General features: G+C 38.4%; 1 protein-coding gene across 3 annotated transcripts in view; it reads left to right on the forward strand.

Moving 5' to 3' along the window:
• Positions 1-12880, forward strand: part of SPATA16 (spermatogenesis associated 16) — a 319130-nt gene that overhangs the window by 266254 nt on the left and 39996 nt on the right. For 2 of the 3 annotated variants that reach the window (XM_072618454.1, XM_072618455.1), the window contains exon 9: positions 12178-12342. In XM_072618454.1, the coding sequence (XP_072474555.1) occupies positions 12178-12342 (165 nt within the window). Of the gene's footprint in view, positions 1-12172; positions 12343-12880 lie in introns of all 3 variants that reach the window. The other variant, XR_011969102.1, reaches the window with a different exon arrangement.

A 12880-nucleotide genomic window follows, 5' to 3' on the forward strand; every position in this document is an offset into this window, starting at 1 on the left:
TTTGTATACCTTAAAGTGCTATTGAAATTCTTGTTATTATTAATATTAGTCTCTCTGGATCCCATGTAACTGATTCTTTGGCACATTTCAGGATTCATAACCACACAGACTCACCAGGAGAACATTTCTGCTTTCAAAATGGGAGTTTTCACCACGGCATAGCTTGAACCCATTACATAATTAATCCAGTGCAGTTGAGCATCCTCTCATCCTTCCATTCAAGTTTCAGCCCAACTCACTGTCCCTCTTCAGTACCTATCAAGGAAATATCTACTAATATACCAATTCATTGGGCTGGCCATCCATCTTTATGTTACAATTCGAGCAGGGAGCATTATTTATCTATTTAGTTTTTTCCTTTATAGATTATTAGCTATGTCTTTGAGGACATCCAATAATGTACTGGGATTTGATGCAATTCCATGATACCATGGATGACCATGAACATCTGAAGAGTCGCAACTATTCCCGTAAGGAATCCCTCTTCCACTTGAACCTTAAGTAGGGCATATTTTATGACCATGGCAAATGCCTCTGGTGAACATTGTCTCTCTTTTAAACTTTGCTTGACATGAATAATCAGAAGATCATTAGACAGAGTTGCCTCTGTGCTTACATTCATCCAGGAATTCTGTGCTACCTCTCTCTCTCTCTCTCTCTCTCTCTCTCTCTCTCTCTCTCTCTCTCTCTCTCTCTCTCTCTCTCTGTATATATATATATGTGTGTGTGTGTGTGTGTGTGTATGTATATATGTGTGCATATATATATTTATGTATATAAATATATATATATATAAACATCTTTGTTGGAGGAGACCCAATAAGACAGTGTTTTGTCCTATTGAATCAAATTTTTTTTCAGTCAAGAAATAGTGGCCACTGAAGGCTTTTGTACCTTTCGGTCATTTATATGACTGTGGAATACTATTAGCAAAAGTCACTCTCTCCCTTTCTCTTATTTTCACCAATAATATCCTTATTGTGTGCTTAGATAATTCTTTTTTTTTCCTGAAGTCTGAGTATACCTATCTCATCGAGGTTGACAGTGTAAAGCTTTTCATGGACTCAGTTCCACTCTGATCTTCATGAGATCTTTGACTGTTTCATTTTCTAGATGAGGAAATTCACTTCTCCTTAAGAAATCTGGTGGCTCCCTGTTTGTAGACTGCTCACCATGTTAATTAATGCTGAATCCAGTCAGCTTAGTCCACTACAACTCAGAATGCCCCGGTTCATGAGATCCCACCAGCATCAGCCTCTCTGGTAGGAGGAAGTAACAAGCATGTACCACATCACATTAGGTTAGGTCATTCTTGTGATTTTCAACACAGGAATAAATATGAAAAAGGAACACGGGCTCCTTTTGGACAGGGACTGTGACCATTTTTGTCTTGTTTTCAAAGCCTGGCACAATGTCTTATACATAACCAGTGCTTAATAAATGTTTGTTGAATTGAATGAAATTATAAAAAAGAAAAAGTAGACATAGAGGTTGGTAGTTATCAAGGTCTACTAAAATACCTATTTGAGTAAAAATATTGTCCATATTTTTTTTCAGTCTTTTGTCATTCTTTCCTCTCTTAGACATCTTAGTCCAGGATCATAGACTTTTAAAAACATATCATTATGGAGAGAACTATATATGCTCTTCCATGTGAACTTTCACATGTGCTCTGTGTCATAAAAGAGGACTGAATAAAATTTAACTTGCCTTGCAGCCTTGTTTCATTTCTAAGTGACAAGGAATGGTTTCAACATGGTTCCATTAACTATGACCGAATTGGCCGTTCACAATGACCTAATTAAGAATATCATTCCTTCTACACATTCTCTTGTCCGTGAGAAGAATGGAACTTTTTTTGCCCATAGTATCATCTCACTGCTCTCCATTTTATTTTTGGAATGCTGTGCATATTTCTTTTTTGGTATCACAAAAACTTGTGATCTCAAAAGATGTGGTTAGCTAGGGATTGGCTTGAGAAATGTATGTTTAAAACACTTCTTAAGCCTCTCTCTCTTTCTCTCTATAACATGCTCTCCTTGAAAAACAAAAACTATGCCATAATTCCCTCCCTCTAAAGTAAGATACCTTGATGTCTTTTCCAGGGATGGAGATTGATTTGCTCAGATTGGCTTACGCTGAGACATGTAAACTCTCCTTTTGACCAATATCATAACCTTTTAAAATTATGAGCTCAGTTTATTGCCAGGGAATAGATCTAGCCAACTGACCAACATAAGGATTGAATTCATGACCTGAGCCTCGTTAACAATAGGATGCAACCTACGAACTAACCAGCCCGTACAGTCAGAGAGCCAATTGACTAAATGAATGACCAAAGCCCTCAGCAGCCTATTTATGGAGACTCTTAGACATTCTGCCATACTGAAGCCAAGTATTTGACTTATTATTTAAATGTTTTTTTCTTGCAAGAAGGTTATAAATTGCCTTTAGATGTTTGCATTTACTGCCAGTGTTGCTAAACCTCAAGAATACAGTATTCTGCATGCAGGTTCATAAACTTTTTTTTACAGAGAGAGCTATCCAGAACTTATAAAACTTCTCATTTTGGTGATATTGTTTGGTGGGAATGCCTAAAGAGTGTTGAAATAGAACTAATTAAAATTTGAGCATCAGTCACGGGACCAGACACAGGCAGAGCCAGTGCTCTGGTTAATGCAAGAACTGACGCCAGTCATTCATATTTTATGGGCATTATTATTTTGATATTAAGTTATGCAAATGGAGATAAACATACAGCTATCTAAATGACATGACCCTCCTAATCCATACTATAGTCACCCTGAAGATCTAATCAACTGGCTGGAAACCTGTCATTATAAATATTAAGTCTGCGATATATCTCCAGCTTTTCCTTATTTGAAAGAAAGTCAAGTTTGGGCTACATAAAGCCATCATCTAACAGGAAATATTTTAAATTGACTGCTCCTGCTTTCAATTTTCTTCTCTCCAATAAACCCACTCATTTCTTGGTCCTTCATCTATCAATTATATGGGAATAGACATTATTGCAATGTGATTTCCAACAGAGGAATATAAAATACAAGTTGAACACTATGTTCCATCAAAAGCCAGCAAATGACTTTGGCTCCAAAAAGTTTTCCAAAACAGGTCAACCACACCCTGCCTGTCTTGGAGTCTAATTCCATAATGGCATAAAGGTGACCATTCAAATACTATTATAGGGTAGTAAAGGATTAGAAGAATCTAAAAATCTGGAAGGAACAGACCCAGGAACTGGCTGCATGTCTAAGGACCAAGGATAAGCCCAGCTAGGCTTGGAGAGGCTCCTTACTGTGTTTACTGCAAGAGGATTGTTTTTTCTTCTTGCAGGGTGGGAAAAGGGAGGGTGGCACAACAGTTCTCAAAAAACCATATACTAAGTCTTACAGGATCCAAGATCTGCCCCGAGCTGTTTCCTCCACTAAAGTTGCCTTCTGGCACCTCATCGGAGGATAGGTGACTGGGTACCTGAAGGCTACACAAAGCCAGTGTAAGCTCTGGAAAGTCATGGCAAGCCTCAAGTATAGTCCTATACAGTGTAGACCAACAGACAGGTGATGTACTCAGAATAGATTTTTTGAACATGGCCAATAAGAGAATTTGTTTTACTCAACTATTCAGATCTGTTAAAAAGGATTTTTTTCCTTTAATATAGGCAGGTCAGGAAAAGGTAAAAAGATATTTTTCCTAATTAAACAGAATTAGTTACAACTCCAAGTACATCCACCATGTCCATGATAAAGACTCAACTTTAAATTAAATGATATTATCTTTCATTCAGCAAGCATTTATTTATGAGACCTCTAGGTGGAGTCATGAAGAGAGTGCTGGAATTGGAGATAGAGAGAGGAGTTCAAATCCCGTCTCTCAGATACTTACTAGTTATTCAACCTTGGGCAAGTCTCTTAACCTCAACATACATATTTTCCTCATCTGTAAAATGAAGAAAATAATAACATCTAACTTCTGTAGTTGTGAGGATCAGATGAGAATAATAGTTGTAAAGCACTTTACAGACCTTAATAAGGTGCTATATGAAGGACAACTATTGTTATTATTAAACAGCATTAGTTAAGTGCCTTCTGTGTGTGGGCATTTTATTGGAAATCCAAAGACAAAATTAGAACAGCCCTATCCTCAAGGAAATTGCCTTCTGTTGGGTGCCCTAATGTTCAGAGTACTGTACTCAGGCTGAGAGTGTTTGGAGCGGAAGGAGAATGGAGGGAAATTTATAAAAGAAATAAAGATTGTGATTTCTGCTCTCCTGAAACCTTGTAGTTTCACTGGCACTGAGGTAAGAAATATGGAACCATTATAAAGCGTGGAGCAAAAACTGCAAAATGATGTGGCACATGTCAAACACAAAAGTCCCAAGGAATTAGTGAATTTGAGTTGATTAATTATGGAAAGCTTCCTAAAGAAGGTAAATTGGAGGGTTTTTCTTGAAGGAGGTGATGGATGTTGGGTGAGAGATAGGACAAAAGGTGTTTTGGGCAGAGGGTACAATAGTCCTTAGTGCTATTGGTACAGTGGTACTGTGAAGAGAGCTCTGACTGTGGAATCAGTGGACCTGGGTTCATATCCTCTGTCATTACTTGTATGACCTCAATAAAATGAGAGTGTTGGACTAGATAACCTCTGAGGTTCCATCCAGGTATGGATCAAGCCAATGACCTGATTCCCAGTATGCCATCGTTAATCCTCCTATAGCACTATGCCACTCATTCTAAATGGAGTTCCATGCTTTAAGGATCTGTGCTAGTGTGGGCATTTCCTCCACAGAGTACAAACCACAATCCCCATAAAACCTGGTAGATATTTCTGTGGCCCAAATGACCCAGAGCAGTCAGGTAATTGAGCAAGACAAAAAACACACAAAATGGCCCCAGAGACCTTCTTAAAACCATTTCATTTTGGCATGATTTTTCCCAACATTGTGTTAGGTTGACACAGTCTTGAAGGAAACTGGGTCCCTTCTGCCCTACAACTGAGGTAGTAGGTGTTTGTGAAGGAAACCAAGTCCAGCGGCCATTATGTTTTCCCTTGAAAACGTTTCTGTTACTACTTGCTGGGTATCTATCACCAGTCCATCAGCAGTCACTTCCTGTCCTCATTATTGATCCTTATCATCCCCTCTGTAGCCTGATGATACGCTTTTTTTCCATTCATTACTTGAATTAATTATAGCCCATTTCAAACCCCAAGTACTGTATTTATTGGGCTAAATGTGGAAGAGTTAAAACAAAAACTTGAAGGCAAAAAAAAAAAATTTGTCATGCATGAAGCTTCTTTCACAAGCTGTTGTGCCCCAAAATGACCTAACTAACCATGGCTTTTTTTTTTTTTAATACCTTGTTAATTTTACTTTTTATTTTTTCCAAGTGGAGCGTGAAAACAGTTTACATGGGCACATCTCAAAGAAGCGGCAATCTGTATTTATTTTATATTTTGGACAATTAATGTGTCGAGATGTTATATCTGCAACAAATATATTCCCAACACTTTTATTATATGGTGCTTCCGCAGCACATCATCCAGTACCGCTTATTCACCAACCATTTCATTGTAACCTCTATTAAACCTCCCTGATTCTGTGCCTGAGCCTACATTGAACGTGCAAATGACTTCATCTTGAGTCTTACCTGAATGATGTGTCAGCTCCAACCTTGGCTCCTTTATCGCTTTTCCTCCAGCTGCTTGGCAGCCAGCACTTTGATGTCAGCTGAAGTTCAAGGGCATCACATTGGGAGGTTTACTCCACTGTAGACTCATCCTTACAACCATTAAATGTTTAGGCTAATTCCTTCACTCTTCATTATTTCTTTAAATATATCATGTAATGTATTTATCCCCTTGACACATCATTTCATTTAGGAGAATAGAGTAGGGAGCTGTTCTCTCTCAATAGTACCTTGGTGGCACTTTCTTTGCATGTTACAGAAACTAAGCTAACAAAAAACTGCTGCTACTCCCTTGATATTTGTATTTTTATGGTGCTTGGGGAAGTTACACAGAGAGACTTTGCTCTAGAAGAGCCTGGACTTTTCCCCATCCTTTGGAAATGATTCCTTCTTCCCACAGATCTCGTGACATACTTTGTTTTATAAGTAATACAAAGGAAGCCATCTTTCTTCAATGAAATGTTTCTTCTTGAACTTCATCACCACCGTGGATCAAAATACCATGGGGAACTTCATTCTTTACCTGAATAGACAGGCAGGTTGCTTCAATGGCTCACAGAAGGAAGCATCATGCTCTTATTTGCAGCTCTCAGTCCCTCTGAGTTGACAAATTCCCAGAATACAAATAAATGATGAGCTGGAAAGAAGTGATTTAGGTGGCTTCCTATTTTTCATGGACAGGGTAGCATTAGTTAAACTAGTCAAGATTCTTCTTAGTATAACTATCATGTGTGTGGCTTACTAATCATTTATAATCTGTCTGTTCCTTAAATTTCAGACATTTCCTCACCCTCTCATGGTGTTCATGAAATTCTGGAGATAATAGATTTATATAAACTTAGGTGGTTTAGTGTATAGTGCATTGTATTTGCCTAGAGTCATGAAGACAAGTTTAAATTCTGCCTCTGCCATCTATTAGCTGTGTAACCCAAGACAAGTCTCTTACTAGTTCTGTGTCTTGGTTTCTTCATCTGTAAAACAGAGATGATGATATTAGCATCTGCTTCCTGAGATGCTTGTGAGAATAAAATGAGATATTTGTAAAATATTTTCCAAACTTTAAAATTCTACGTAAGTGCATATATCGATATACATATGTGTCCGTTTCTATAGGAACAAATGTAGGTGATTTAAAAACAAAAGATATCATAAAAATATGTTCCTTAAGAAAGGGTAATATTGGTGTTTAAAAGACTGGACAATTATGTCAAGGAAGAAGAAGTCTTTGAAAGTACGAAGCAAATTCCTAAATGCTACCAGTATCTGTCTATCTATCTATCTATCTATCTATCTATCTATCTATCTATCTATTTATCTATCTGTCCATTCATCTGCCAACCTATGTATCTACATCCTTCTGTCTTTTGTCTACATATATAGGTAATTATGATCCTATACTATATATATAATATATATATATGTATAACTGCTTTCTCATCACAGAAAGCAATTAAGTCCAAGTGTTCTTCCATAAACCTTTTTTAAAGATTTCTATGTGATCTCAAAGAAAAGAAATAATGCACTTGAACTTTGTCCTCCAGAGTCTTCAGTCTCTAGAATAAACTCTGACGGCTGTTGTTTACAAGAGTTCTTTTGCTTTGAGCCAGAACATAAACTCAAGCATCTTATGATGTACATTCATCACTGGGGAAAATGTTTCTGCCTCTCCTATGAAATATTAAAAGCACTATTGGAGATTTTCTTAAAAGAGGAAGATTTCTTTTCTTGAATTAGAATAAACAAGAGTTCAGCAGATCAAGCACAAGCACGCTCCACATTGAGAGTCTGACATACTAAAATTTCATCCTACACCACCGTTTGGGGTTCATAAGTCCAGCTATAAGATGCCTCTTTTCCATTCTAAATATGTGTGATGACTGTGAAGTTTTTATTTTATTACTTGACAGAGACTGGGTTGGAATGATTTGACAGACTGGAGAAACACAATAACGTGCAAATAGTTACAGTCCAAAGTTAAAGAACAAGACGATCATTTCTGAAATGGTCCTAAAACCCAAAGATTTAGAGCTGAAAGGGAACTTAAGGATTACCTGGATTGTCGATAGAATTTTGTTTGGTTTTTGGTGTTGCTCTTGTTTTCCTTAATAGTAATTATTTTTTCCAATTACATGTAAAGAGTTTTCAACATTGATTTTGCAAAATTTTGACTTTCGTATTTTCCTCCCTCCCTCTCTTCCTTCCCCCTCCCCAAGACAGCAAGCACTCTGATATAGAAAACACATGTGTAATACACATGCATACATGTGTGATGATATACATGTATAATATATATGCATACATGTGTAATGATATACATGTATAAATGTTAAACATTTCTGCATTAGTTGTGTTATGAAAAAGGAATCAGAACAAAAGGGGAAATCCAAGAGAAATAAAAATAAAACAAAAGTGAAAATAGTCTACTTCTATCTGCATTCAGACTCTTTAGTTCTTTCTCTGGATGTGGTTAGCATTGCAAGTCTTTTGGAATCGTCTTGGATCGTTGTATAGCTGAGAAAAGCTAAGTCTATCAAAGTTAGTCATTGTACAATGTTGCTGTTGCTATGTACAATGTTTTCCCGGTTCTGCTCACTTCACTCAGCATTAGTTCATGTAAGTTGTTTCAGGTTTTTCTGAAATCCACCTGCTCATCATTTCTTATAGCACAATAGTACTCCATTACATACATGTACCACAACTTGGTTAGCCCTTCCCCAACTGATTATCATCCCTTTGGTTTCCAGTTCTTTGCCACCACAAAAAGCACTGCTCTGAATAATTTTGTACATGTGGGTTGTTTTTCCTTCTTTATGATATCTTTGATATACAGTATGTATAGTAGTGGTATTGCTGGAGCAAAAGGTATACACAGTTTTACAGCCCTTTGGGCATAGTTCCAAATTGTTCTCCAGAATGGGTGGATCAGTTCACAACTCTACCAACAATGTATTAGTGTTCCAGTTTTACCACATCTTCTCCAACATTGATCATATTCTTTTTCTGTCATACTAACCAATCTAATAGGTATGAGGTGGTACCTCTAAGATGTTTTATTCTGCATTTTTCTAATCAATAGTGATTTAGAACATTTTTCATGTGATTATAGATAGGTTTAATTTCTTCCTTTGAAAACTACCTTTTCATATGCTTTGACCATTTATCAGTTGAGGAATGACTTGTATTCTTACAAATTAGACTCAATTCTCTATACAGGCCTTCATCAGAAACACTAGCTATAAAAATCGTTTCCCAGCTCTCTGCTTTCCTTCTAATCTTGGTTTCATTGGTTTTTTTGTGCAAAAATTTTCTAATTTGATGTAATCAAAATTATCCATTTCCCATTTCATAATATACTCTATCTTTTGTTTGGTCATAAATTCTTCCCTTCTCCATAGATGTGACAGGTAAATTATTCCTTGCTTTTCTAATTTGCTTATAGTATGTCCCTTCTACTGAAATCATGCACTCATTTTGACATCATCTCAGGATAGGGTGTGAGATGATGGTCTATGCCTAGTTTCTGGCATACTATTTTTCAGTTTTCCCAGCAGTTTTTGTCAATAGAATTTTGAGTGCAGTCCAGATTAGACTGATCTCTAATGTGGGAATGGCTGGAGCCAAACAGAACAGGCTGGAGACAGGTGTGTCAGCACACAAAGGAGTGGTATAATTTATTTCAGAGTGAGGAAAATGACCTGCAAGCAAGAAAGTCCTCCTCCTGAGAAACCAGGCTTAATATGTTAGGGTACAAGCAATGCTTATATACATGAGTGGGCTGGATAATGACATAATAATTCTTGGGTCTTGAGTAGCAATTTCCTGTGGCAGCTTCATGCATGGAAAATGCAGGTATTCCTGGGTCCTGTGGGAACAGTCTCCATGTTGATTGTCTCACAGTAGGATACAGCACCTGGTTGGGTTCACTTAGCTGTTACAAGGAACAGGGATTATGAGCAAGTCAAGCTCGTGATGGATGGCTCTCAGGTCCCTGGAAAATAGAGCGCAATGAACACTTAGTGCTTGGTCAAAACAGTATACTTTGCCATAGGTGAGAGAATTCATTGTTATGCCAAGCTCAGGACACAGCCTGCTTGCTGGGCCTTAACTCTGGGAAACAGAGTAACTCCAAAATACTTTGTCAGGACCAACCCCAATTCTTTCATATTTTATACCAGGAAACTTTCTGGTTCCTATCTAACCCCCACTCACTAATACCTTCCCTTCTGAGAGTCCCTGCCCTTTTACACTGTATCTATCTTGTATGGGCATAGTGATCTGCCTGTGTCTTCCCCCTTAGCAGGGGGAGGTCAGGTATTATGGTCTTGCTTTTCTGTGTGTGCTCAGTGTGTAGCACAGTGCCTGGTACAAATTAAGCATGGCGGGGGCGGAGGGGGTGGAAGGGGGGACTACTTGTTGACTCACTGATATAGCCAGCCCTGCCTTCAGTTAAAATCCCTGAAATTACTCTCTTCAAGGATCCTTCCATAACTAACCAATGTGAACTTACTCCGAGCACTTGATGCATGCTTGTTGATTTACTATTTAGTCCTCCATCCCTTAAATTCACAATTCCTCAACTTAACTATTTCCCATGATCCTCTCCACCCTACGCCAGTTACACAGACATGGTCATACCTTTGACCTTGTCTTTACCCAAAACTGTGCTACTTCCATGTTCATGTACTCTGAAATTCCTTTATCTGATTGCAATCTGTTGTCATTTTCCCTCTCCCTCTGCCTTGCAGCCCCACAACCTGATCTTTGCCATTCCCACAACCTCTAATCTTTCAACTCCTCAAGTCTTCCTAGGCTATCCTCCTTGCACTAGCTACACTTCGATCCCTTCTCTGTCTTGATTCGTTTTCTTGAGGGGATGCTATCAATTGAGGAATGACTAAACAAGTTGTGGTATATGAATATAATGGAATACTGATGTACTGTTGTACATCGTAAGAAATTATGAGCAGGTGGATTTCGGAAAAACCTGAAAAGACTTACATGAACTAATACTGAGTGAAGTGAGCAGAATGAGGAGAACATTGTATACAGTAACAGCAACGTTGTATGATGATAAACTAAGAGAGACTTAGCTCTTAGCAATACAATGATCCAAAATAATTCCAAAAGATTCACAATGGAAAATGCTGACAACATCCAGAGAAAGAACTATGGAGTCAATGCAGATTGAAGTATATTATTTTCACTTTTTTTGTTTTGTTTTGCGTTTGTTGTGGTTTTTCTCTTTTGTTCTGATTCTTCTTTCACAACCTGAGTAATGTGGAAATGCGTTCAACCTGATTGTACATGTATAACCTAATGCTTGCTGTCTTTGAGGAGGGGAGAGGAGGGAGGGAGAAAAAACTGGAACTCAAAATCTTACAGAAATGAATGTTGAAAACGTAAAAAAAAAAAGAAAAAAATTAGTGCAGGTCTGACCGTGTCACCCTTGTAGTCAATCACCTCCAGTGGCTCCCTATTGCTTCTAGAGTCCAATATAAAATCAATCCCCTATTTGGCTTTTAAAGCCCCCCTCCCCATAAAGTGCATCCTTCCTATCTCCCCAATTTTCCTATCTTATACCTGTCCTCTGGACATGCACTGCCATCCAGTGACATTGGATCCTTCATGTTCCTTGCTCAGGACACTCTACCTCCTGACTGGGCATTTACCCCATCTATCCCCCATATCTGGAAATGTCTTCTTCCTCACCTCCACCTCCTGAATTCCCTAGCTTCCTTTAAGTCCCACTTTCAATAGGAAGCCTTTCCCAGTCTTTCTCAATCTTAGTGTCTTCTCTCCAAGATCATCATCAATTTACCTTGTATATATCTTGTCTATATCCTAACTTTTGTCATTTTGTCTGTCCTTTAAGACTGTGAGATTCTTGAGAGCAAAGACTATCTTTTGCCTTTCTTCATATCCCCAGTACTCAGCACAATGTCTGGTACTTAGTAGGTGCTTCATAAATGCTTGTTGACTGACTAGCTAACTTAAGCGGCTTGCCCAAGGTGACAGACCCTGGATTTGACCCCCATCTTCCCGCACCAAATTCAGTATCTATCCCACTGCACCATGAAGCCGTTATAATAATAGTGTCAGTATGGGCACATAAAATGAAATTCACAAAAACCCAGTGGACACAGACCTTCCTGTGGGATGAGAAGTTCCAACAGAGACGTGATATGCATTACTGGAGGATATACTTGCATTGATGAGATTGCAGATTAATTTCAGTATTTGCATAAAAAACAAGATATAGTAGTCTATTCTCCATCTGTTCTTGGAGGTTTCTCCTTTCTCCGGATCAGAACAGACATGAAGGAAGTTTTTAAAGAGGTGAAGTGCTTTCCTCTGGGGTTAGCGTATTGCGTAGGTTGTAAATCCTGTATGATCAACCCAAGCTCACTTCCTAAGGGGAAGGTCTATGTACTTGACTTCTGTTCTAAAACCTCTACTTTTGCCGAGAGGCTAGGGGAGTTTCCGGGCATGCTCTGGCGTGATTGAGAAGTTGCAGTACGCTAGCCTCCTGAGCAGACTGCAGAGAGTCAAGGAGCAGTCCCAAGTGATTAACCAAGCAATGGCTGACCTGGCCACCATCCCCTATCTCCAAGACATCAGTCAGCAGGACGCTGAGTTGGTAAGAATTTCTTTTAATATTTGCCAAGGGGAGGGATGGTTCACCAGGGAGAAAAAATTGATCGTATATAGTCCTAGGACAGATCAACCATTCATCCTAGATATCCAATAGAATATGAGCTCTTTGAGGACAAGGATCATTTCATTATTTTTTGTTTTTGTACCCCCAAGTGCCTAGTCGAGGTAAACAGGATCATGGATTTGAAAACTGAAGTGACCTTAGAAGTCATTTAGTTCAACCCTTTAATTTTTCATATGAGGAAACTGAGACCCATAGAGGTTAATGAGCTCATACATTTAGAGCTAAGAGGGACCTTAGAATCCACCAAGCTAAACCCTTAATTTTACAGATGACAGAACTAAGGTCCAGACTAAGGTCACAAAGGGACTAGTAAGTAAAAGATACAGGACTTAAACTCGAGTCTCTTGACTTCAAAGTACTTTTTCCATTCTGTAATGATGCCTCCCAAGGCAGGGGGTGGGAATGGGGGCAACATGTTCCAGGCTACAGAGTACTATAGTTTTTGCCTGACCCACCG

This window comes from Notamacropus eugenii, chromosome 6 (assembly GCF_028372415.1).
Source record: "Notamacropus eugenii isolate mMacEug1 chromosome 6, mMacEug1.pri_v2, whole genome shotgun sequence".
NCBI lineage: Eukaryota > Metazoa > Chordata > Mammalia > Diprotodontia > Macropodidae > Notamacropus > Notamacropus eugenii.